Consider the following 27,642-nt stretch of genomic DNA (forward strand, 5'->3'; position numbering starts at 1 on the left):
ATGGGTCCACAAAGTGAAACAGAAGAAATCTCTCTCCGGCATAGGAGGCAGAACGTTTGTTGGGTTCTGCGTAGGAATCCAGAAATAACACAACCAATCAGGAGACGTTAAAGATGTCACCAGTTCCACTGGAGATCAGAAAAAGACACGAGGTGGGATTCAATTCTGTATTAAGACATTTAAACTTAGGCGTCCACATGTGAACCAGGTGTCGAGACACCCTGTACAGCACAAGTAGATCAAGTCAAGTCAACCAAATGTGGTGCTGCTACACCTCAGGAAGACTCCCGCTGGCTGCTCAGCTGGCTTACTCTCTAGGCTTGATATAGCACATGGCTTGATTCAGTTGCCTGCATTTGTACAGTGCCATCTGAGATGGCCTAAGGTATCTGAGACATCCACCAGGGCTGGCAGATATGCTAACAGACCTGGGAGCCTGTGCCCTTCAGGAGAAGTAGCTGAAGACCAGGGTGTATCATGTAACCGTGGGCACCTCTATTTACTCAGCTGCGCTAAGCCCTAAGTCCTGACCGGCCATACCGGAAGTACGGGCACATATCACATATGTAGACACCTACAGGCAAACTTCTAAATTTAGGGGTGTTTATCTGGAGCTGAACCTCACACAGAGTGTGCCAGATAGCTGTGAGCAACATGGACTGAGCTGAAGAAAGAATATCCCTGGTTGCTAACACAAAGACCATTTGGCTTGTCCCCCCTCTTCCGATCAGAGCAGCAATGCAAAGCTATTTTCAGCGGGTGGTGACTGGCTAATCAGCAACACAGACACATTCAGAAAAACAGTGTGCACTCCTGCTGATCAGACTTGGGACTTAAAAAGGTGTAAGATCACCCAAACATTAGGAGTTTGGTCCAGAAATGATTAAAGTTCCTATTGATGGTCTTAGCCCTTTTGATTCTTTTTTGGTTCTCCTCAAACACCCTGTGTGACTTTTTCTTTTCTTTTTCTTTTCTTTTCTTTTTTCTTTTTTTTTTTTTTTTAAAAAAAACAAAAAACAAAAAACAAAAAATGGTGACTTGCCCCTTCCCTTATTCCTTCCCATTCCAGGTGCTCTGACAGCACAGTCCTGTCCCTTCCTGCCGCAGCCCTCCTTGGCTTTGCTTTCCTCGAAGCTAGGGAAGACAGGCGGGCAATTATTTCAGTGTGGTTTAACTTGCCAGGAACAGGTGTAAGATAAATCAAAATAAAGCTCTCTTGGAAAGAAATCAAAGAATCCAAAGGAAAGCTTGCACCAGTTTAAAGTTGCTTCTGAATAAGTTAAATTGGCTTAGTTTTCTCATGTAGGCATACCTGTACTGGAAAATGTAAAAGTTAAAGTATGATTCTCTCTCCATCACATTTTTATCTACCATACCTCAAGTGCTTTCTTTCCTGTTTTAAGCAGGAAAGTAAAATATTCTCCTGAACTTCCTTCTATATTCCACCTGAATTTGGCTAAGATCTCCATGATATTTCTGTATTTTAACAAGGCTTTAACAAACATCTATCAGTATTTCCCTTTTAGTGGCAAAACCTAAACCACAAGGGGGAAAAAAACAAACACAGAAAGTAAATTATAGGTGAAATCCTAGGTTTATTGAAGTAAACAGTAATATTCCAATTAATTTAACTGGGAATAAGATTTTATTTCACACTTGCTGTAAAGCACTGGGAAACTGTAAGTAATGGCTGTCAACGGCAGTGTAATTCCCAACTTCTTTATAATAATATATCAGAAGGCAGAATTTTCTGAAGCACATTTACTTCTTTGATGTCTTCCAGGTAACACCCTGTGTACGATCTTACAAAATGTTAAGCATCTCCTCAGCTATGAGGCTGATGCTATTCAGTCTTTAGAAATGTTTCTCATTTCACTTGCCTTGCAGACAGCATCTTCCCTCATTAACTCCAACCTGAGACTGCAGATCTTCTAGGCAGCTCTGTGCAACGTTCGCTTTGAATGCTTCATTTCAAATTAAGTTTCAAACAATGAATCCTTCCATTTCAGATCTTTCATCTAGTATGACTCGAGAAAATCCCTGAGATTACATCAAAGTTTTGTTAATTGTACCTTAGCAGAGGGCTTTTTAGTTGACAAACACTGTGGTAACACCATGTGTGTGTCAATGCCAAATGCTGATGGACTCAGTGAAAGAACCTGACAAGAACAGGTAAAAAATCAAACACAGAAACTTTACTTGGATATAGCAAAAAAATTCAAAAGCCCTGATATGCCATCAGTATAACTCTTAAAAATTACAGGAGGAACGTCAGGATGATGTCAGAAAATGTAACTAATGACCATCTCTCACCTGCTCCAGGCTAATGTATGTGCTCAAAGTAATGCACATTCTCTCTCCTCTTTTCATATTCTTCAGTCTTATTTATAAGAAAGATGCTAGTGACAGCTCCTTCTGCTGCCTGTGTTTAATGCTGATGTGTTGGCATGTCGTTTCCTTCTGAATAAAAATGATGCTTAGAACCAAGAGAGATTAAATGAATCTTGCAAAAGTCTTTCCCTGTTTTTAATCTCAGCAGAGTATGAGCAACATTTAGTCATTTCAGGCCCACCATTGTATCACTGAAATGGTTAACGTTTGCCATAAATTCACAAAAACTGCTCCTAGTTTATACTTGTTAAGGATATGCAGGAAACTGCAATGGCTCTCAGTCACAGCCAAAAGCAGAGATGCACCGACCTACATCAGCGTAGAACACATCTGCCTCAAACACCACAAGAATAAGCAGAAAATCTCAAGAATGTGGCTTATCTAGCCTGCAGCTTTATTAACCCACAAAGGAAATTAACTGTCAACAGTACAGCCAAATTTAGGCTACCCTAGGGCTATACTAAGGTCTAATTTTGTGCTAGAGTTATCTCTAAACTAGAGAAAAAAAATATCTCTTGTAGTGGATATTTCTTATGAATAATCCTCAAGACAATTAATTAGCTTAAAATTCAAAGTAAATCATCAGAACAAGCACTATATGATTTTGTGACGTGATCATCGGACCCCACATTCGACCGAGAGGACCGAGTCTACTTGGACAGCAGTTCCAGTCAGCTACAACGGCCCAAGTGATAAGCACAGGGCAGCATAGCAAGTAATGACTCTCAGGTGCTAAGGATTTTAAATAAATTTTAATTCAAGTTTAAAGTAACAACTACATAGAAACAATCATTTCATGACTTTTTATTCTGACTCGCAAGGAAGTGTAAGCGATGGTAAGGAGGAGATAACCAGCTTTTTAGTTTTTCTAATATTTCTTTGTATGCCAGTCATTCCAGCAGCTCCATCATGTTTATCGCTCTTCTCAGAACTCCCTCCGATTTGTCTACAATAATTTCTACAGCTAGCTGGCAGGGGCCTGAAGGTATCAGCTAATCGATGTTGAAAGGTACTTAGAATTTTAATTAGAAACTACAGCACAAGGTTAACACAATACACATCTCAGAGCACTATATTTGAGCACATCACACTATAGAAAGCTCATAACTAAAATATATTCTTCCGAAGCTGATACAAATCACTAGTTTAAAGCACTTTAAGGTACAGACTAATGACTGACACCTGACTTAAGCTATCAACAGTACTTCAGAATAAGACTACTTTTTTTTTTTTTTTTTTTTTTTTTTTTTTTTTTTTCCCAGACTCCAAAAGAAAGGTCTGGATACACAAATATGTCTAGAGGAGCAGCAGCCTTTCTATATAGCCTGCTAAGGTATTCGGCCTCGGTGTATTTCATGTTCCTGTGAAAAAAGACTTTCACAGAGTTTAAAGCTTCTGACCACCGTAATAGAGGGTTATTTGGAGAGGGAAATAATTGTATCATTAGCCACTGAGCACTTGTTGAGAAAAGACATTAAATGGAAAAGCTCATTTCATCACAACTGGCTGCAAAAATGCTTTTAGCTTCAAACAATGGATTAACCACTTCCCTCAACTGGTTCAAGAAGGCAAAGAACAAAATTCAGGATTAAAGCACATTGTAATAGTTAATTTTAAAAGAGGCAAATTGTAATGTTTTTACCAGGTAGCAGTTCCTTTGCTCTGTCAGTAGTCCCACTGCTATGAATTCAGTGGGATATTTCACAGAGTTACAGCAGCAAAATTTGGTCTAATATGGGCTGAACTCCCAGTGACTTTGCATTTGTATTTACCTCAAAAATCAAGAATTTTAAATATTTTAATCTTCAAAATGTCCAAAATCTTAATAAAGTCTTTTAGGGTTAAATCTATAATAAAATCTCTGATTAGAGAGATGATGGATGTTACCATACTTAGAGAGATGACAGATGTTATCATATTTTGTAATTTGTCCCATTGGAAAAAAACAGAACTATTCATTGATAAGGTACTATTCAGTATGTGCAAGACTGTCAAAGTCTACAAACTGGATTTTTACAAACTACTCAGGGAACATAGTGTTTTGAGATCACCTGATTTCACCCTCTGAAATACAATATGCTCAAGCATTAGTCTATGTATTTAAAAAAACAGTTTAAAGTCATCCAGTGAATTATATCACCTGTCCATCTCTAGCGTAAGTTGAGAGAGGCAGGAAACTGAGTTCTGCACCTCCCACAGAAAGCTGAGTTATTTTATAGGAAGAAGGACTCAATTATGCAGAAAAAAAAAAGGCCTAAACAACATCATCATCAACAACAAAACCCCCAAGCAAAACAAGATACACTGAGTTTTGCACATACTAAAAACAATGGTGCTTAGGATCTTGAGCAGAATTTGCTTTCTGCAATGTCTGAATATGGCTTTTCTTTCTGGTCTGGAACCTGATCTCTCTGCTCAGATGCCAGACAGGTTATGATTAATCATCACCTACTAGTAAAAGTAATTGGCTGGGTATCTTCAGGAAATTCTTGGGATACATGATGCTGTTTGATTTTTGCAGATGTTCTTGTCACTCTAGCCAAGAGATCTTTGCATTTTCAAATATCTGACACCCTCTGGATGAAAACCATATTAACTATCATTGCAAGCAAAATGAGAGTCAGTGGTTTCTCTTGCTTTTGTAATCTTCTTTCAAGATGCAAAACAATGTGGTATTTTTAGAAATAGGAAAATGAAGCAGTTCTGTGTATCAAGATAATTCTCAGAGATAAACACAGATGAGTGTGAAGTCTGAATTTTGTTGCTGTCAAACACCATGAAGGTGGGGCTGCAGGGTAGTGGCACAGGGGAAAAAAAAAGTTATACAAAAATGTATAACACTGTCTGAAATGAGTTTAAAAAAAACCACGCAGGTTTTATGACGTCCACTCTATACATTCTTTTTTCTTTCTAAAAATGGAAAATGGCTACATTGGTCACTGATCTGAGTTCTAAGGAGTCCACTGAAACTGATCTTTGCATAGGAACTTGGATTTTCTTACCCATCAACTGAGCAATACTCCAGTGAAAAGATCAAAAAAGATGAACTCTCCTGAACCCTTCTTTCCTTCTCTAGTCTTCATTTGCAATGTATTGGCATTGTCTGAGTAAAGCAAATGATTTTAATGTGAAGTGAAAGTGACTTCCTGCAAATACAGATATTTTCTCTCTGGCATATATCTTATTTTTACATAGCCAGAATGGGTCTATTGAAAAAAGCAGTTCAGTAACATGTAAAGCTATCTTTTCTGGCACAGAGAAAATAGAAGAGATAAAAAATATTTAAGATGACTTAAAGCAAAAGATAAAATATACATATAAAATAATAAATAATATTATTTATGATGCAGACAATCTATATAAAATATTATAAAATGTAATAATACAACACGAAATGTGTTATGATTCAGTTATTTTCAATGCTCCATCAAATCTCAAGTATGTCGTAAGAGATCAGTTTGAGGGCTTTAAAGCTGCAAACACTGTGAGGATTAGTTACAGCACTGTGTCCCAATACTGAAATTCCAGATCTGGAGTATTTGGAACATCGCCTGGACTCCAGTGCAGGGGCAAGGATGGCTCTGCCAGCAGCCGCAAATGAAGGTGGCCTTGGCCCACAGCGCCCGAGGGGTGAGACTGTCCCCGAGGGGGGGCATGTGCAAGTCGGTGGCAGCTCCTGAAATGCCATCCGGGGGTAGCTGCCACCGCAGTACATCAAACGGTGACCAAGGAGGGAAATCCCTGCTCCTCACTCCTGCACACACACACACACATGCACCTGCTACAAATTCTCCTGAGAGACTGCTGGTGGTATCACAGGATCATAGAACGGTTGAGGTGGGAAGGAACCTCTGGAGATCATCTAGTCCCACCACTCTGCTCAAGTAGAGACACATGGAGCATGTTTCAGTCCACTTTGCATGGTCCCAAGAGTTAAAAACGACATTCCAGAGAAATCATCCTTCAAGATCGACTTACTATCCTAGTGCCACCCAGTTTTCTAAAACCTTTCCCCCTATCGCCACAGCCTCCACCTCCTGTATGTTATATATCCTCTGCACGTCCCTTCTCACTGTGCAGCCATCTCAGAACTGGGTCACTCAACGCTGGGTCATTCTCTTGCATGTCCCCTAAATCCTAAAATAAGGATGCACCCCACTGTCCGGATAGCTCAGCCCCTCTAACTTCTAAGGTCCTTCACTGTACACACTCATCTCTGATTTCTCCTTTCTACATTTCTTTGGAGGCTCCTATCTCCATTTCATCTCAGACTATGGGGCACAGGCTTATATATGCAAGTAACCAAAAACACTCAGCAAGTGTGCTTGTGGAACATAAAACCTCTCACCTAAAAATGAATACACAACATTTGTTTTTAAGCTGGTCCAATGTTTACAGAGCCATTATGTGGTTATTTCTTCAGTCTGTCTTAATGAAAAAGAGTAAATTGACTGAAGATTTCATGCCTCAACCAAAGAAAAAGAGCTATATAGTCTTTCTAAGTTGAGAACTACTCCATGCCTCCTTAAATATGAATACTCCTGTCAGCCCCACATGAATCCTGTTCTTTGTAGGTACCTTAGTCTGCCTTCAGTACACCTTGAGTAAAGCTCTCTACTTTACAATGAGAACATATGTTCCTCCAAAACAAAACAAAACTAATTTGGAAACAACTCAAAGGCACTTTTTAGCAAAGCTAAGCAAATACAGTAGATTTGGTTCATCAAAGAATTTTGGAAACAGAAAAATATTTTCAAAGAGTCGATATGGAAAATTGTTTTGGGGTATTATTTATGATTACTAATATTCCTTTATAAAATTTCAGAATAAGGAAGATGGGTCAGTTTTTTTTTCTGTTATTTTTTAATCCAGATTCATATGAGAGCAATAATTTCATCCCTGAGTATGGCTCAGTAACACTACTCATTGGTACTTCCATGAACTAGAAGCATATGTATACATGTATGTGTACAAGGAACACATGAACAAGTCATGATGATAAACATTATATCAAAATAGTGTTATTTACCTTTTGCTTTATATAGCCAATATATTTCTCAGTTGGCAGAGAATCGCAATATTTCAGCCAACATTGAATTTTAAATTGTAGCTATGGTCACTATTTTTGATTTAGTTCAGATAAGAATAATGACATTAACGGGGACAGTCCACCTCTGCACTGTTCGCAGTTAAGGTTCACAGGCCTGCTGAGTACATGCTCTTCCTGTGGACTGAATAAGACCTTGGCAAACATCTTTACATTATTAACAGCTATCTCAATAAACCTTAAAAAACTAAAGGCCTTCTGCAACTTAAGATTAAATTCAATTACAAACCTTTCATGGATTTATACTTTATTAGCTTTTTCCAACAATTGATCTTTTACATTACTAATATGCACCCACCAGAACTAAACCCCCCGCTGTTTATTCTGTAAGGCTATTTTTGGCCTTAAGGCAGTGGAGAAACAAACCACAAATAAAACAAGCAGATTCTCCTCAAAAAACTTCATTTACAATGTCCAATAAATGTTTTATGCCAGGGAAAATAAGCCTTACAAGCACTGGGAAACTAGTTGCTTTGCTCTATCTGAGGTGTTTTGCTGGATGATACTAGACCTGTGCTAAAAAGTGGCTTGTGTTGTGGATAAAAAAATAACTCAGGATAGCTGGAGGGAAAGACAGCAGGATGGATTCTCTCTCATACACATCTGACAAACACAGATGCTCATCAGATCATGCTGTAAAAAATATAAAGTTACTAGCAAAACAAAATAACTACAGGCATGGCAAGACTTGTGTACTGGGAACGGACTGAGTAATTGAGCAGCGGTTAGTCAGAAGACAAATATGAGAAGGCATGATAGAGGTATGCAAACTAGTGAAAGATCAGAAGGCCTGTTGGATGCCTCCTATTTACCCTTCCTTACAAAAAATGAGATCAAAAGACAATTTAAATCTGATAAAAAGAAATACAACATACAATTACCTTGTAAAAATCATTGCCGCAGGACGTAAAAAAATAACTACAGAAAATTAAAGACAAGAATGGATGTTTCTCCCTGAACTGTTGGAATTAGATTTTTCACAGGCTCCAGACCCCCCTGTAAGTCGCTCTCAGATTATCCAACGTATGAACAAAAAAGTTGCGTAATTGGCCATTTGAGCTACAGGTTTTAATAACCTTCTCAGAGGTGTCTGGCACTAGGCAGGGTAGAGAGAGACACCAAAGCAGGCTCCTGCGATACTCACGCCTGCAGGCAACACAGTGGTGCAGGGGTGCAAAGGGAAGGGAAGGGAAGGGAAGGGAAGAGGGAAGGGAAGGGAAGGGAAGAGGGAAGGGAAGGGAAGGGAAGGGAAGGGAAGAGGGAAGGGAAGGGAAGGGAAGGGAAGGGAAGGGAAGGGAAGAGGGAAGGGAAGGGAAGAGGGAAGGGAAGGGAAGGGAAGGGAAGGGAAGGGAAGAGGGAAGGGAAGAGGGAAGGGAAGGGAAGAGGGAAGGGAAGGGAAGGGAAGAGGGAAGGGAAGGGAAGGGAAGGGAAGGGAAGGGAAGGGAAGGGAAGGGAAGGGAAGGGAAGGGAAGGGAAGAGGGAAGGGAAGGGAAGAGGGAAGGGAAGGGAAGAGGGAAGGGAAGGGAAGAGGGAAGGGAAGGGAAGGGAAGGGAAGGGAAGGGAAGGGAAGGGAAGGGAAGGGAAGGGAAGGGAAGGGAAGGGAAGGGAAGGGAAGGGAAGGGAAGAGGGAAGGGAAGAGGGAAGGGAAGGGAAGAGGGAAGGGAAGGGAAGGGAAGGGAAGGGAAGAAGGAAGGGAAGGGAAGAGGGAAGGGAAGGGAAGAGGGAAGGGAAGGGAAGGGAAGGGAAGGGAAGAGAAGGGAAGGGAAGAGGGAAGGGAAGAGGGAAGGGAAGAGGGAAGGGAAGGGAAGGGAAGAGGGAAGGGAAGGGAAAGGAAGGGAAGGGAAGGGAAGAGGGAAGGGAAGGGAAGGGAAGGGAAGGGAAGGGAAGGGAAGGGAAGAGGGAAGGGAAGGGAAGAGGGAGGGGAAGGGAAGGGAAGGGAAGGGAAGGGAAGGGAAGGGAAGGGAAGGGAAGGGAAGGGAAGGGAAGAGGGAAGGGAAGAGGGAAGGGAAGGGAAGGGAAGGGAAGGGAAGGGAAGGGAAGGGAAGGGAAGGGAAGGGAAGGGAAGGGAAGAGGGAAGGGAAGAGGGAAGGGAAGGGAAGAGGGAAGGGAAGGGAAGGGAAGGGAAGGGAAGGGAAGGGAAGGGAAGGGAAGAGGGAAGGGAAGGGAAGGGAAGAGGGAAGGGAAGGGAAGGGAAGGGAAGGGAAGGGAAGGGAAGGGAAGGGAAGGGAAGAGGGAAGGGAAGAGGGAAGGGAAGAGGGAAGGGAAGGGAAGGGAAGGGAAGGGAAGGGAAGGGAAGGGAAGAGGGAAGGGAAGAGGGAAGGGAAGAGGGAAGGGAAGGGAAGGGAAGGGAAGGGAAGGGAAGGGAAGGGAAGGGAAGGGAAGGGAAGGGAAGAGGGAAGGGAAGGGAAGGGAAGGGAAGGGAAGGGAAGGGAAGGGAAGGGAAGGGAAGGGAAGGGAAGGGAAGGGAAGGGAAGCAACCACTTCACCCTCAGCTACCAGCCCACCTGCATTTCTATCTTAGCCTGCGAGGCGCTGCCGTGCCAGCAAGAGGCTCTCCATGTCTCGGACAAGACCGGCGCTATTGTCTATACCATTTACTCCAGCTGGTGATCCGTGGCCCCTACAAGGGCCACCCTATGACCACCCCCGAGCCTTCCCTACGTGAGTGACGACGAGCAATGGGAAGGAGAAGACAGGAGCACTGCTCTGTGCCTGCCAGAGAGGGAAGAAACATGATCTGGTAACGCTCTCCCAAGTCCAAGGGGAGGCGATCCCAAAGTGAGATCTTAAACGCAGTCAATGTGAAGGTCAGATCTTCACCTTTGAGGGTTATCAGAACCATCCTAAAGGTAAAAAAAGGTAATCTTTCTTTAAGAGGAGATTACAGCTTCTAGGAGCCTGCTGCTTAAGTACTGGGGGTGGAAGGGAAGGGAAGAAGTTAAAATACAGATAATATTTGCTATCTAGAAATATGCCAATATTTCTATATAGCTGTATTAAACTTGAAATATAAATTCTGTAGCACTGTTAAACAATGTAATAATGTTGTTACACTGTAAAATCCTTCCTAACTACTGCATTTAATGCAGCATCTGTAAAAACGAGGAATTAAAAAAGTACCTTTTTTTCCCCACACAAATTTTTTTCTAGTGCAACAGTTTGAGGCTAACCATTTGGGGCATGATCATAAAAACTGAAATTGCCTATAATTTCCACTGGACTAGATGGGATCTGGATCAGATTCTGCCAATTAGGCTTTCAGTCACTTAAGTAATGCTGGTGGCAACATGTAGTTCTCTGCAGTGACGTAAAAGAACAGAAATGTCCATGGAAACTGAATTTCTTCAAGCCTTATGATGAGTTATAAGCTGGCTGCAAGGCTGGATGAAGAGACAGAGCAATCAGTCTGACTGTACTGAGCACACCAATGGGCAAAGCTTGTATTTTAACCTGTCAGCACTGTCAGGTAACAGATTAAGGCTGAACTGATAACAGCTTCTTGGTTGCTATCTAGATAAAGCTACATTTGAAGAAACCAATGTTACACCCAAAACAAATGAAAATGCCTATTTCACTAAAAAACACATCCAATCAAAATGAAGCAAATATTATTAGCCTGACTATACCTAGGACCCTTATCCTGGCTGGAGAAGTTGCTCACATACAAATGACCTGAATAGAAATAAACTATTCTTCTGTGAGGATAGCAACAAAATCGCAACATAAAACAAGCATAACTAATAATTATAATAATGCTAGTTGAACTAAAAGCAGCAAAGACACTGAAAGACATACAACAACTACAAGATAGCATGTTGTGGGCTTTCATGTTGCAGGTTGAATGTTAAAGGAACAAAGTAATCTGTGAACAAGGATTAGTAAAAATGTAATTATTACAGAATAAACATGAACGATGCAGTTGCCCATAGTACAATACCTACTGCGATCATTAAATTCCCCTTTTCCTCTAGGACTTTCAAATCATTCTAGGAAGATTCCTTCAATATACACCAAGCAGATAACTCACTTAGACTTCTTCAAATTTCATCGGTGTTTGTGGGGGTGATGGTGGCTGAGACATCACCCAAAACACGATTTGATCACCGATAACCTGCGAGCGCAGGTAATTATGGCTCAGATAGTCAGATCTAGAACGGAGCACTGTATGACATAGGAAACCAAGGCATTAATGCTGAAATTTATGTCCACGTTCTGCAGCAGCACCCCTAAGGAAAGCAAGTACAGGCATGCTAGTAAAATAGAGACACACTAAAATTGATTTTTGAAATAAAGTGATACCACAAGCTAGTGTTACCACAGTCTCATGAGAGGTTGTATATATGCTCAGGACAGCGTAACAGGCAGTTGCAAAAGTCCAAAATAACAAACATCTAATATAGGACGCTATTACGGACCTATATGAAAACGTTTTTAAATGATTCAGATTTCTGCCTGGAGAATAGAATTCACTACTGCACTGAAGGAAATCTTGCACAGCCACTGCAGTAGCAATTCTTTTCAAAGACAGGCTAAGGAAAAGAGCCAAAAATTATTTGAGATGGGAGTTGTGAAGAACATCACACAACCAATGCATTTGTCGGCAGCCTTATATTGGAAAAGAAACCAGGAAAAAAGAATATTTCTTTGCATATCAATTAAGTTCTGAAATGTTATTCTCTTACATCATTACATATATACATATACATATATATATATATGTATATATATAGATGCCAAGAATGATAAAATTTGAAAAACAAACACGTTATTTTACTTCTGGGACTCCATTATACTGAGGTAGGCAGATGCATATATTTGGCACAATTCTGTCTACCTCCTTATCTTTCACACTAGTGCTGTATGTTAACAGCTACTTAATTTTGGAATAGAGAAGCATTGACACCTATCCGTGGATATTAAGAGCATCTGTACTATCTGCAGATAAAATGAGCATTCAGATTAATAAGGCAGGATTGGAGCATCTGAAATCAAATAAAGAAAGGTAGTGAAAAGAGGTACTATTTCTGTGAGCATCTTTGTGTACTGGGCACCTCTAGTAGCAATGAATTTAGAGTCATTCCCTAAAAATTGAATGTATCAAATCTAAACCCAGAAAATGTTAAATGCTGCTTGGCCTGTCAGCTGCTTACCTGATTCTTCTTGTATCTGTCCATGCCACTGAAACCTTGTGGCTCATAAGCAGCACTGGAAATTCTACCATCAATGTATTTTTCTGAGATTCACATATCAGAGATCATCAATCGTTTGAAAGACTCTGTAACTCATTTATAGAGTATGAGTGAGCATGGACAGAGAACCTCATTATTTCAAAATTATTAGACATTCCACATTTGACTTCAGGAGACTCTCATCAAAGCTGAACCAAATTAAGGATTGCTAACCATTTTAATGCATGTACTAAGCTTTATCAGTCTTATGTGGGATGGACATAACGACATAACATTTGGGAAAATAATCTTCAATAGTTTCCTAAACAGACTTCAAAGAAAGTAACTCTAATGTCATAAGTAAATTCTTTACAGCAAAAGGTCGCTGGCTTTTAACAGATTTTCAGTCATAAGCTATCTTCATTTTCTGATTCAGTTCTGTCCTCCACACTGCTGTGGTCTAAGCCATTTCTCCCATTCTAGTGCAGATCTCTTCTAATGTGTACTGCTGCAATTCTCACTTTACAAATGATTGATAGCTCACTGAATGAACAAAATTGGAGTTTCTCACATAGTAGATGAGTACCATTAACACCAGGTAGCAGGGTTAATCAGCAACTCCCTCTGGACCAGTTAAGAACTATTTATTGATGTTTGGATAGTTTCAACAGGGCTGAAAGATGGTAATTTTGTGCTCCAAACCTCTCAGAGCAAGAATTTAACCATACTTTATCCAGAAACCAGAAACTGGATTATCAGCTAATCTGTGTGTTTGGGAGAAAGAGTGCTTCTAATTTTGACAAAAGAAAGAACAGAAAATCCAGCTTGAATCTAATATATCTTTCTTCAGAAAAAAGACATTGGTAAGTTTCTGTGAATGTTTTTCATTTCAATTACTTAATATTGTTCAATGAAAGATCATTTATTTCATCAGAAATTCTCCACTAGCTTTACTGACTTCCCTGATCACCAGAGATGTCAGCAGATACACATAACATGAATGCATAAAAACTTTGATCCCCAAACCAAAACCTCATGAAAATGAAACATGACACTGCCTACAACTCCTCCCCCATAGGAAAGGAAAAACCATTCATCAGGTGAGTAGGTGCTCCCTACTCAAAATAAAGATTGTGATAATAGTGTAAGAAAAAATGCCAATCAACAAATGGAGATTGCTGAATTCTTTAGCATATACCAGAAAGAAATTTCAGCATAAACTGGATCATATCAAACTTGCAAATTTCTTCTGAGCAGCAAACAAATTCTGCAAAGACCAGAGCTTGATGTCTTTACTCATAGAAGACTGTATTATTCAATAGTGAAGGTACTTGCCAGCAAAAGTAAATGTGAAAGAATGAGACCTGTAGAAAATATTCAAATGATATGATATTTCTGACATGCTCTTAAAAATTGTACTGCCAAGATTGTCAAATGTGACATGCCACTAAATGTTAGTGCAGTGCAGTTTTAAAAATCTGCACAGTTGGGGACCAGTTTAAAGAGTATCTCTTTTTCTTTGTACATAGTCATGGCTGCTGAAATTATCTAAGGAAGTTTCACTTTTCAATCTTGGAAGGACGAATCTTTTCCTTTTACTTCAGTGGATAATTCTACTGAAGATAATCGGAGTATTTTATGCAATAAAGCATGTATCTAAAAAATGAGTTTAGCTAAGGCTGCCAGGAGAATGTTGCCAGAAGAGCACCCCAATAATGAATTTCTTCCTGCTGGAATCTGGTTTTGCTGGGATTTATTATCAGATATGATGTGAGATGTGTCTTTTTGGTCAAGCTTATACTTAATTCCAGACCAGCACTAGGTTATTTAGAGTTCAAATTGTACAAGAAAGGGGCTGTTTATATTGTTTATCATGAGCAACAGATTTGCTATCTATCTGTATTTAAACTGTATATTCTGTTTAAATACTAAGATGATGGACATGCAACATATCACTGCATAAATATGTTGAATTAAAACAAATTAAAGGTTCAGCTGACCTTGTAACACACTAGATATGGATTTGTTTGTAAAGGTTTGACAGAAGTACTCTATGACAGTTCATTACTACTCTAATTAATGAAAAATAGACTCAGTAACATGCAATAGTCGCTGCTATCACTTAACGCTCTGAAACATAGTTTGCCAGCTATGAAGTTCAAGAGCCTGATTACAGATAATGGACTTAAGCTTCCTGTTAGGAATTTGTTCATTTTGCAGCCTCAACAGAATTTGAACTTGTGACATTTCCATCACACTGTAGCTTGATGAAAGGTAAAATAGAAGCAGCTGTGGGGAAACTACTGATGGCCTAACTGAAATCCATGAAATGTTTCACTGGACTGGACCATCAGTAAGTCTAGTTGCCCTGGAAAAAATATTATATTGCTAGAAGTGGGCTCAAATTTAAGGTGAAATCACTGCCAAATGGGAGTTTCAAAACCCCTAATTGAATCTATAATTTATATACCACTTAGGAACTAAAATTGTGTGCTCCAGTTGGAGAATGGACTAAAGAACTCTGCCCACAATAAAGGAAAGGCAACTACATGACTATTGAAGATGGGAAAATACAATGCAAAGCAAGGAATAACAACTTTCCCTCTTAAGCTACATGTAATAGTGGCCATAATACAGCCAGAAGTTAGTGTGAAGTGCAGAGCTTGATAAGCAAAATACTAAAAGGGAGAATCAAGGCTATTCGTTGGATATGCACAGGAATGCAGGCTTCTTACAACCCAGAAAAATAAAGAACACATTTGGCATAATTACCTTATTAAAGTGAATTTGGAGGATAAAGAATAATAGGAAAAAAAATGTTTGACTGGAAAGATGACTCTGTCGACTTCCTATTCTGTGGGAAGCCCCTTCTCAGTGGTTAGTGCATTCTGGTTGCAAAATAATGAGATATGACACATTTCTGAAGCACAATTAGAAATGAACTTCACTGGACTTGATAAATCAGCAAAAACATGAAGGAAAGTCAGTCAGAGCTCAGCCAGGTATCTGATTGCTGCTTGCCACCAGATGTACCAGGGGGCATGGTTATATTGCTGCCTAGAAGGACCACTCTCAGAAAAGCTTTCTGGAAAGGGTTATACAGAGTATTAACCGATCAGCTGATAACTTCAGCCACATGAGTGAGATATTTCAAGTGGGTCACTGAAGGCCACGACAAAGAGGAAAGTTGGTAGCAGGAACAGAGGGAGAAGCCTGGGAAACCATCCAAAACAAATCTACTGACTAAATCCCTTTCCCCTCAAATGTCAAGACAGGCACATAGGTGTGGTAATCTGGATGGAAAATGTACCTTTCAAGCTCAAACACCTAAACATTTATCCACCTAGATTTACGACAAATTGCAATAATACTAAACTTCAACTACACTTGAAACCCTCCTCATTATCAGGAACCACAGAGGAAAATCTTACCCATAACACAAATAAATGAATATTTACTCCCATGTGTTCATGCAAGAATACTTAAAAACAATAAACCCATAACTTCTACTGAAAATAGAAATGTAAGTGTGGACAGATCTATCCAATTCTTTCACCTAGAAAAGGAAAATGGGTGGATCAACTTAGATGTCTAAGTAGAATCAAGTGTGTTATTAAGTTTAATATAGCTATAACTAATGCTCAATCCTTTAAAATATCCCTTTCCTCCCAAAATAGAAATAATTTCATAGCATATTTCTATAGTGTGTTGTCTATAATGGAATAAATGTGCACTATGATAAGGTGTAGTCCGGAATGTGCAAGCTGGTAGTGGGTGTTGAAAATAGAAAGGCACATGCTGAAATAATTATTTTGTTATCCACATCTTTGCTTTTTCTTCATGATCTCCCCTCTGACATTATTTTTCTTTCTTCTAAATCATTTGCAGTCTGTTTCTTCTCTGATTCCTTTGTCTTTTTTTCCCCCAGAAAAATGGCTTTACTCTGCTCTGCAAATTCTCATTCAGTCCTTCTTGCCTCTCCAGCTACTCTCTGATCTATGCAGATCTGCTGGCTTCTTCACTGTTAAACCTCTGGACACTGTTCAGTCTCTCTCTCCACTGCTTCCCCATCCTTGCACTGAAGAAGGTCACAACACAACAGTCTTTAGCCAAACCAGTAAGTGCCTTCTTCCTCTTCACTTGGTTTTTAAACAATGTAGTATGTTGTTATTACTGAGTTACCTCACTGGGCTTTCATTACTCTTTCCTTAAATAGGTCTGACTCTTGACATTCTCTTAAGTTTCTTTTTTTCCTGAATAACGCACTTTTTTGCATGTTCTGCTTTGTACCACACGTTACAAGGGCTGAGGGCTGAGTTCCTGTGCTGCTCCAGCTCCAGCAGTCACCCTTTCAGCTATGGAGCACCCACTCACCTCTCCAGCCCGCCTCTGCAGCTCATCTGAAGACTAGTCTTCCTGCATATGCTGGCCTCTGGTTCAAGAAAACACCCTCATGCTCACCTCTGCCTGCCCCTGAAGGTAACTCACCATCCTTCCCTTCACCTTTTCCAAGCTGCTGCCTTTGTGAAGGAAGACACATCTTTGCCGCGTTGGCAATGAACTGTCTCATAGTCTTATGCAATGGGATCCAGTCCATATACTGCAGCACATCTGTTCTGCTGTCACTGGAGGCAGTTAGCTGGTGCTAATAATCTCCAGTATTTGTAGGGAAGAGCACCCATGCGCTGTTCACTTGCCCTTGCTGGGCTTTCTCTTGCAAACAGTAACACTCCCCCCCACCAAGTCTCTTACATGTACAATGGATAGAAAGAAGGACCTCTGAAAGCCTAAGAAAGAGATCCTGCCTGGGAGAGGTCAGACAAGCAAGTGAGGCTGACGGGATCTTACACTTCTGACCCACAGTTTGTGATTTATTAGTTTTAGTTATTTTTCTGTCATTGCACTGTGTGGGAGTCCATGATACATACTAGGATTTCATTGATGCTAGGTGCTGTACAAAACCAGGTATGTTCTTGTGGCTTTTAAAGTTGCAGGACATGGCTCAGTTTTCACAGAATCATAGAATCAGTAAGGTTGGAAGGGACTTCTGGAGATCATCTAGTCCAACCTCCCTGCTCAGCAGGGTCACCTAGAGCATGTTAGACAGGGATGCATCCAGGCGGGCCTTGAAGATCTCCAGAGAAGGAGACTCCACAACCTCTCTGGGCAACCTGTGCCAGTGCTCCGGAAGAAATCCCCCCTCACGCTCAGGCGGAACTTCCTGTGCTTCAATTTCTGCCCATTGCCTCTTGTCCTGTCACATGGGACAACTGAAAAGAGTTTGTCCCCATCTCCTTGACACCCTCCCTTCAGGTACTTATCTACATTGATAAGATCCCCCCTCAGTCTTCTCTTCCCCAGGCTGAAGAGGCCCAGCTCTCGCAGCCGTTCCTCATAGGGTAGGTGCTCCAGCCCTCTGATCATCTTTGTAGCCCTACGCTGGACTCTCTCCAGTAGCTCCATGTCTCTCTTGTACTGGGCAACCCAGAACTGGACATAGCACTCGAGATGAAGCCTCCCCAGGGCTGAACAGAGGGGCAGGATCACCTCCCTTCACCTGCTGGCAACACTCTTCCTAATGCAGCTCAGGAGACCATTGGCCTTCCTGGCCACAAGGGCACATTGCTGGCTCATGGTCAACTTGTCATCCACCAGCACTCCCAGGTCTCTCTCTGCAGAGCTGCTCTCCACCAGGTCAGCCCCCAGCTTGGACTGGTGCCTAGGGTTATTTCTCCCTAGGTGCAGGACTCTGCACTTGCTCTTGCTGAACTTCAGGAGGTTCCTCTCCGCCCAACTCTCCAGCCTGCCCCCGTCCATCTGAATGGCAGCACAGCCCTCGGGTGTATCAATCACTCCTCCCAGGTTGGGATCATCAGCAAACTTGCTGAGGAGGCACTCTGTCCCCTCATCCAGGTCGTTGACGAAGAAGTTGAACAGGATGGGGACTCAGTACTGAGCCCTGGGGGACACCACTAGTCACAGGCCTCCAACTAGACTCTGTACCACTGATGACAACCCTCTGAGCTCTGCCTTTCAGCCAGTTCTCAATCTACCTCACCTGCGACTCATCTAATGCACCCTTCCTGAGCTTCTCTAGGAGGATGTTATGGGAGACAGTGTCAAAGCCTTGCTGAAGTCAAGGTACACAACGTCGACTGCTCTGCCCTCATCTACCCAGCCAGTCATTCCAACATGGAAGGTTATCAGGTTGGTTAAGCAGGATTTCCCCTTGGTGAATCCATGCTGGCTACTCCTGATCACCTTCTTTTCCTCCACATGTCTGGAGATGACATCCAGAATGAGCTGTCATTCTGTGATGGTGAAGCCTCCCAAACTGACTGCACATGACTGAGGCCAGAAGTTTAATTTTTTTCAGGTCACATGCGATGGCAGGAGAACCATTGCCAACAGAGAAAGGATAATGGCTTCATCACTGAATTCTGTGCCTCTGGCTGGCTTTGCAGGAAGGAGGGGCCATGTTTTCTTCCTGATCAGCAGACATGACCCCTTTTATCCCAGGGACCTTCAGCAAGCATGGCTCCTCCTGAGGGATAGGGCTCCTCCACTGGCATCTGAGTTACTGGGACCCCAGAGGGAGCCCTGATGACTGCATTATAAAGCAGCAACATTGCTCTCTTGTGCTAACATCCAAGCTTCAGTCTGATAAGCCTGTGATCTATGGAAAATTAGAATCTTACAGAAGTAAATAGATTTTTAAGTACATCAACATCCCTGGCAGGGTGTGCATGGTATGCTCCATGCCTTACATACAGAGCTCATATAGAAACAGAGAAAATGAGGGAAGGCAGGCAACTCTTGATCCTGATCTAAAACAAAACACCAGTCAAGGTTTAGTGCTGCAGTATTATTTGCATTTACACAGAGACAAAGAAGGGTACAAAACTGACAAATAGTCTTGATGGATATCTTTCCTTACCCAGTTGCACACAGAGGTGCTTGACGAACTAATTTGTCAGTGTAGTGATGATGTAGGCACGCTAATGTAAGCACAGAGCTTTGGCCCCGAATAATGCTTTTCTGGTAGGTTATTAATAGAAAAAAAATAAAGACTTTCTGATTGTGACCCTTGAGGTAATCCTCAAATTTATTATTTCTAGCTCTTAGGCTGTTCCTCTATGTGATTTGTGTTTGACCACAAAAATAATCAGGGAACTGATCTGCTGCGAACATATAGGAAAATTTAATTAATAGTAAACAGACTAAGTATTTTAAAATATTATTGTTTCACTGTAATAATAAGCAGAATGAATAAGTGAATGGATGAATAAATAAACAATTAAATACACAAAAATAAAATGCTGAAACTGGACATTGCTTTTAAGGAGACCTGTGTGCCCCCCCAAACTGCCTCTTCTCCAGGCTGGACAAGCCCAGCTCCCTCAGCTTCTCTTAATCAGGCAAGTGCTCCAGCCCTGACCATCTTGGTGGTCTTCCCTAAACTCACTCCAGTTTATTCACGTTCTTCCTATACTAGGAGGTCTAAAACAGGCTGTAGTATCCCAGGCATGGTCCGATGATGGCTGACTAGAAAGGCATAACGACTTCCCTCAATCGAATGGTTGGTTAATACAGCCCAGGATGTTGCTGGCCTGGTTTGCTGCTAGGACACACACCGCAACAACTGCAAAGTCTGGGTGTCAGGCAAATATTTAGCCTCTGTAGCAAGAGTTGTAAGACAACTTGCTAAAGGCTCTCCCTTAAAAGATCAAATCTGGAGAGACATTGAACTCCCTTCAGAGATGCTACAGTCCAGAAACGGACAAAAAACCAACAGTAAAAGAGGAAACACACAGCGTAATGGTAAGAAATACCATTTCACTAGGCACTTTATAGAATATTGTAGAACAAGGTTTCCCAGGAAGATGTCCACGAGAGAAGGCCTTCTGGCTGCTAGTTCGTTCTGCGAGCAAATATCAGAGTCTCAAGGGGGGACAGCGGAGAGAAGACGCTTTTAAGGCTAGAGATGGCCTGCATAAACACAGGAGCAACCAGGAGAGCAGACGGATCCAGAGCAAGGAGAAAAAACTGTAATCGAGTCAAGTAAACCCCAACGCTCACTGGGCCCTGAGCCAGGAAATCTGCCTGAACTCTTACACAAATAGTAGGAGGGTCGCTAGGAGCTGCTTAAAGGAAAGGGGAAAAATCTACGTCAGTCACCCTTGTGATAACATACAGAGTTTTGAACAAGAAAGAACCTTCATTCATTTTTGCTGGGAATTAACACTTAAGACTGAAGTAAATCACTGTCAGAAAACTTGCCAGTCGGACGGAGACAGGAAAAGGAGGAGAAATGAAAGCTGAACTGAACAAACTGTTAGTGTTTCCACACAAAAGCATTTCAAGAGAGCAGCAAAACAGTCTGCTGTTTCAAATGTTTCTAATAAGTTCAAATGCTCAAATGTTTCATATGTTTCCAGTAAGTTCTAAATGTTCAATGTAGGTTAACTTTATTAAATTAACAATCTGATCCTTTTTTATGATTATGTGCTGAAAAAACCTGATTACTGGAAAGCTTCCCATGCACCGCAAAATCTTGAAATAATTGCAAGTTCAGTTAAGAAGGGTAGCAATGTTTGCCGATGCCAGGGAAAGTGAATGTCTGAATTTCTAACTTTCCCTTGACACATTGCCTGGTAAAGGCTGGGAAGATTTCTGAATCCTCTTTCCACTTTCTTTTTAGCCAAGTGTGGGAATGTTGGGGCAAATCTGTGACCATAGGGCTGGCTGGGTCTGGTAAGATACTCACAGATCTCCCATTATTCCTGGAAAAAAGCAGGTGCCAATCCTGATACTTGCTCCTCTCCTGCAGTGCTACAAAATAGCTTTGGTGGGGTGATTTTTTCTGTGGAGGAGACAATCTGAGCCTCCTTTCCACCTGCCTGTGCACCTCTTGCTAAAGGCCCTTTCTCCAAACCAGGAATCCCTCCACGAGACAAGATGTGGATTCACCAGGGCAGAAGGCACCAAGTGTGCTTCAGATACTTGCACCACTCAGCACACCAGCCTGCTACATCACCAGGCACTGCACAACTCTTTCCAGATCAGGGCTACATTCACCTTCACAAAGTTACAGTTATTCCTTGTTTACACGGAGACCTTTGGGGTATTGCTGCTATGGGTGTGTGACACCGTTGTGCTACCTGGTGCATAGCTGCATGGGAAAATGAGTCTCCTGTCCCAACCACTTCATAATTTAATGAAGCCAGATGAAATTAAAAGCTGGAGAGGGGAAGGAGGTTGAGACAGAAGGTGGAAAGTTGAGATACTGAGGTTCCACAGATGTCCTCCACAAAGCAGTTGTCCCAAACCATTAGAAAAATAACAAATTACCAGATGAATTTGGTTACCCATCCTTGTTTTCTGCTATTAGTGGGAAACCAATTTCTTACAGATTCTTTTAAAAAAATAGAGATTTGAGTGGTTGTGGACTTATTTATTCATTCTCAGAGAGACTGTCTAGAGCAAGGAAGAAGAGGAAGAGACTCTTGAAACAGTTGTAGAAGCAGTATGTTATCTCCTATGCCAGAGTCACTGGCACAGCTGCTACCTGGACCCTCATGCAGGGACAGGAGGAAGAAGTAGCATTGTCAGATGACAGCATGATATATGCTCCTAAGTAGGTTTTCAAATTTAATGAAGTGTATGCACATCTTATCTGTGGCCACAGAAGGTTCAATAAAGAGAACATGCAATGCATGCACATATATATATGTGGCATGTACATAGAGGTATATTTAAGTTATCTAATACTCATGGCCTTAACTGCACACAGCTCCTGTGAATCTCAAGGAGATTGTGATTTTCAAGGACATCAGTTCTCAAACTCTCATTTTTCCAATATACATGTCTAAGCAGCTATATGAGCTGCTTAGAAAAAAGTCCTTTGGTGAATACGAGAATAACCAACTGACTGGTAGTAAGGGCTTTTGTATCTAGAGAGGCCTTGGGCAGATGGTAGTCGAGACACAACTATTCTGGATTTATATCAGGCTAACCATGAACAGAATCTGCTTCCATTTTTTTTTTTTCATTTAGGAGCAAAATGAATAGAATGGTGGGAGCTTTCATTTTTACCTTAAAAAAAACTAAGGCTGGAACACTCACCTATCACACAGAATGGTTTCCTTGCAAAGCGCAGTCTTCCTTGCCATCCTCGGTATCGACAACAGCATCCAGCAGACCAGATACGAATAATAAATTCCAAACCAAAGACAACAATCATGACAAACTCCTAGAAAGGCAAATAAGAAAAATATCTGTTACTGATAACCAACATCCAGGCACCAAGAAACATTTGATAAATGTATGTGTCTAGCAGCCTGTGCTGAGCTGTCGTTCTCCAGAACGGTTGCGTGTCCACTTGGTAGAAACAGGCCCCAAAGATTCCTGGTGAAGGGCCCACGTCAGCAACACTAACTATCTGCTGAAATCAGCTACTTAATGTGAGAGACCAGAGGGCTGAATCCTACACAAACAATATGAAAGTAAAATACTCTGTGACTTTGGATATTGAGGATCAGACCACAGGTGATTTAGAGTTACCAAAGGTGTTATGTTACAGCTGTAAAATTAGTTCTTATTAAAAAGGCTGAGTGTTTTTATAGATACATTCGTATTTTACTCCACAGTAACAATATATAGGTAAAGATTGTGATGATGCAGAAATAGCAGTTAGGAAATAATTTATTTCCCAAAGTAGGTTAAGGTACATGCAATTGTTGTTATATTCAATTGTATATAATTGTTTCTAAGATAAATGTTCAAACTAGGTGTAACTTTCCCTGGACAACTGTGCAAATAAAAACATCTAAAAATTGCACCTTGTTTGTCTAATTTTCCTTTCTTTCACACTGGAACCTTTTTTAAGACTGTTCATTTCAAAAACATCAATCTGTATTTATGGCATTTTTATTGGAATAAATTCTGTTTTCAGTACAACAGTGAGGTCAACTGAATTGCAGCAATAGAGTTTGGAGCAGAATTCAGCTTCTCCATATCTTAAGGAAATCTGAATCCCTATAATAGGCAGTGAAATAGTATATACATACTGGTATGGAGCTATAAACTTAATTTAGATATTCTGGAATGCCATCATAATGTTATGGATTTTGGAATGCTAAAACAAAAATTTGTGTGTTAACTAAAAGAAGTAGAAAAGTACTTGAAGGAGCTTATTAAGCAGCTCATCGAAAAGAAGAAGATGAAAGTTGTATTTTACTTGGCAGCTGAATGCATTTCTATGTCCAGGAGAAAGCTGTTCCTTGTCAGCCAATTCATTTGTTATTCCTACAGGATGAAGACTAGTGTGGTGCCAATAAGAAAGCATTGAAAATAAATTACATAGAGAAATATTTGCAATTTGTTCCCAAAAAATAATTTGCATGTTTTTAGTCTGTAAGAGACTAAAACTGTGGAAATCAATAAACTGGTAAATATGACATATGTCAACTCAGGCATTAATTTACCTAAACTAAGGTTATTATTAATATTGTGTCATGTAATGATGCCTTACCAGCTTATGATTAATGGCTGCACACTGAAATGTTGTGAATCTAATTTGCTTTTCTTTTCACAGAGCAATTTGAAAACATAGTATTCTGTCCCAAAATATGTCAGCTTGTTATAACTACATTGCACTGATAGGGATTTTAGAATCTTCTTCAGCATCTTCATTTCCAATTGTGTAAATTCTGTATTGAATTTATAAATCACAAAAGCAAAACGAGATCCTTTTGCTAAAATGCACCTAAATAAAAGATTGGTTGTATTTTTTGTTGGAAAAAGAACACATGGGAAAAATGACTGTGATTATTTAGAGTTTATTTATTCATTCTCCTTCAGCAAATTTCAACTTAATTCCATGGACAGAGTTATTGCACAAATTTAGAAAGGATTATGTGTAAAATTGAAAAAGTTCTGCATATAGTACCAATAATTCTTACTAGCAGGTTACCACGTGGTACATTTGCTTGTAGGAAATTGTAGGCCAAGAATGAAATGGACAAGAAGGCAAGCAAAAAAAAGAAAGAACGCGCATTTTAGTCATTTACCTACCACTTTTATAGCGTGAACTGTTAAATCTGGTTTACGCATTGTTAGATGATGTCTCTGAATTTACTGCAGTTTATGGCCAGCATCCAGGCCACTTGACATCTGATTCTCTTAAAGAAATTGCTTCTTTGGGACAGGGATAAGAGAGACAGGAGGGAAAGACGGCAAAGCACGAAACATTTTCTTGCTGCCAGTGAAACCTTTTCTGTGTTAAAACCTCTTCACATTTCATTTGACTGCAAGTTTCTAGTTTCCCTGAAAACGTGCTGCGTGTACAGATGCACGCAGGACACCTCCTGCACAGTAAGTGCCCTGCAGTTGTCCCAGGCGCCTTTCACCCCCTCTGGGAAGTGCGCCGCTATTTTGCGGACCCCCCGTATCAGCCCGATGGAGAAGGGGCAAGAGCGTAAAACATTTAATGATTGTGGAAGGTCTGTTTTATAGCCTCACTCGAGTTAAATTAATAGCACAAAATTGCTTACAGAAGTTGAAAAGTGTTAATTTTTTGGTAGTTTAATGTTCTGGTTCCTATCAGCGCTACGCAGTTTGGTAGTCATTATCCACATTACCATTAGTGAGGGCTGTTTCTAGGTTTGCTCAGTTATACAAAGATGAAAAAGTCATTGCATGCGTAAAGCTTGTGTTTGAAAATCTTTTGTAGTATATGCTCAGGTAGAAGTTCTATTTCTCTCCCCCTCTCACCCCAACACACGTGCATATATATATATATATGTACTCCAATGAAGATTCATGGAGATACGTATTCTGAGGGAGAAAAAGGATGAAAGGATGTTTTATCTTTTTTGAGGGATAGGCGGAAGAATATAAGATTTTTCTGGGAGAAACAATGTGAAATATCTTTGCTCATTCCTTGAGAGAAATATTTACCATTTGTAGCAACATTTAAAAAAAAAACAAATTATACATAGTGATAGCCTCTCAAAAGTAACTGAAGTTTCTACTAATTAAGTAAAATTTAAAAATAACCATTGTAGGTACACCACAGTTGTATTAGTCACTTACTATAGCAGGTGTAGATACATTAAATATGTCTCTGTGCATTGAAATGCTACAAAAAATTGCATGGTCCCTACTCTGATTTAAAACCCCCTTATTTTTCTACTCAAGATTTTTTCTTAATATATCAAATTTATGGAGGTCTTTAAAATGCAGTAGAAGGTATAATAACATGAAAGCCATTGAATAGGATGGAGATGAGATTTCACACTTCTTGCGTTTTCTGAAACAGTGATATTCCAACATGATCTTTTATATCCTGGCTACCCTTCCACAAAGAACAACCGATTTTAAAGTGAATATCATCATGAATAAAGTCTACAAGATTAGGCTGTTTTTGATGCTTCACTGTAGAATTTCTGTGAATAACTGATAATGATAAAATTCACAGAAAATTCACCTGATTCTGACTCTGCTGATACCACAAACAACTTGAACTCAGCTTGCCTGATGTCAAAGGCATTTTGTTTGTGTAAAACATGTACAAGCTGGATTTTCAGGTCATTCTTAAAATTATAAAATTATGATTCTGAAATAAATTCTGACTTATTGTTTGAGCTGGTCAAAAGCTTTCTTGAAATATCTTCTTCCCAGAAAATGTAAATGCATTGAAACAGAAATTCTTCATAGATGTATATGTACCAGCTTTGTTCTGATATTTTTGGTTGGCTGGTCCAGGTTGAAACCAGAGAGACACATAGAATCCTCCACCACTGCGAAGTAAGTAATGTTTTAGTAATCAGTGCACTTAGTCACGATGTAGCATCAAATCTCTGTCAAGCTTAGTTCAGGCCAGGCAATAACATTATTTTTTCCTACAGTAGCTGCACAGTCACGAGTTCCTAGCCACATTTTCTTGGTTTTCCATGGAGAAAAACTGAAAGGGTTCATCCCAAAGATCAAGATTAAAAAAAAAAAAAAAAAAAAAGAATGACTTATTACAAAAGCAAGCATAGATCTAGGACTTTCAATACCTCATTTTTAGATCCTTAGCAATTGAAACAGAAAAGGAACACAACTGAAAATACATGCAATAGAATAAATTATTAGACTTCATATGATTTTTAGGCTTGCTGTAAAAGTGATGCACTCCAAGTATCTTTGTCCTACATTTAATGAGACGGAACTGGATTAATCTTTGATTATTCATGAGATACAGAATAACAATATTTACACCAGAATAGGAAAATCCTCCACTGTTGACATATCCACCCTCCTTTAAAAATTCAGCAAGGCATGTTGAGCTAATCAGCAAGTTTAGATTTACCGGGAGCCTAACCCTTCCCTTCCTACAAACATCACCAGGCGCAGTAGGGATGACCTGGCCTTTGCCATTGCTTTCGTCTTCCTCTCTACTGCAGCCCTTTCCAGTCAGAGCTGCATCCAGCCCTGCACCCTGATCCGTACACAGTCACCACAATCTGTAACTTTGGGGGGGATTTTATCTCACAGACAGCTCCCCTCAGTAACTGATCGGTGCATCTGTTGTTGGTTCAGAAGGGGAAAGTCTATCCTCCTTCCTGAAGGACCGTCCATCCGGCCTCATCTCACCCTGAAACATCTCTGCACAACACAGCTCCTATTAGCACTGGGAGCTACGCATGCACAGGGGAAGCAAGGCTGAAACACACAGGTTTAAAGATTCAATTGCTTTTGACATAAGGAACATGGATGCCAGCGTGTTCCTCAGCAATTTTTACATCGGCATGTGCCTTGGTTGCTCTGCCACCGGAGCAATCTAGGATTATATAAATAGCAGGAGAGGAAAATGAGAGGTCATCCAGATGAAGGTTTGTATTAACAAAAGGTCCTGGAGGACTCTAATGAGCAAGGTTAATAGTTAATTAAATAAAGCATACTCTTTACAATCCAGCTGCTGTGAGCACT

General features: G+C 40.5%; 1 protein-coding gene across 6 annotated transcripts in view; it reads right to left on the reverse strand.

Annotated features, from left to right (window-relative positions):
- Window positions 1–27,642, reverse strand: part of KCNQ5 (potassium voltage-gated channel subfamily Q member 5) — a 300,316-nt gene that overhangs the window by 51,414 nt on the left and 221,260 nt on the right. For all 6 annotated transcript variants that reach the window (XM_062571068.1, XM_062571072.1, XM_062571070.1 and 3 more), the window contains exon 3: window positions 22,792–22,918. In XM_062571068.1, the coding sequence (XP_062427052.1) occupies window positions 22,792–22,918 (127 nt within the window). The remainder of the gene's footprint in view (window positions 1–22,791; window positions 22,919–27,642) is intronic.

This window comes from Rhea pennata, chromosome 3 (genome assembly GCF_028389875.1).
Source record: "Rhea pennata isolate bPtePen1 chromosome 3, bPtePen1.pri, whole genome shotgun sequence".
In the NCBI taxonomy this organism is placed as follows: Eukaryota; Metazoa; Chordata; class Aves; order Rheiformes; family Rheidae; genus Rhea; species Rhea pennata.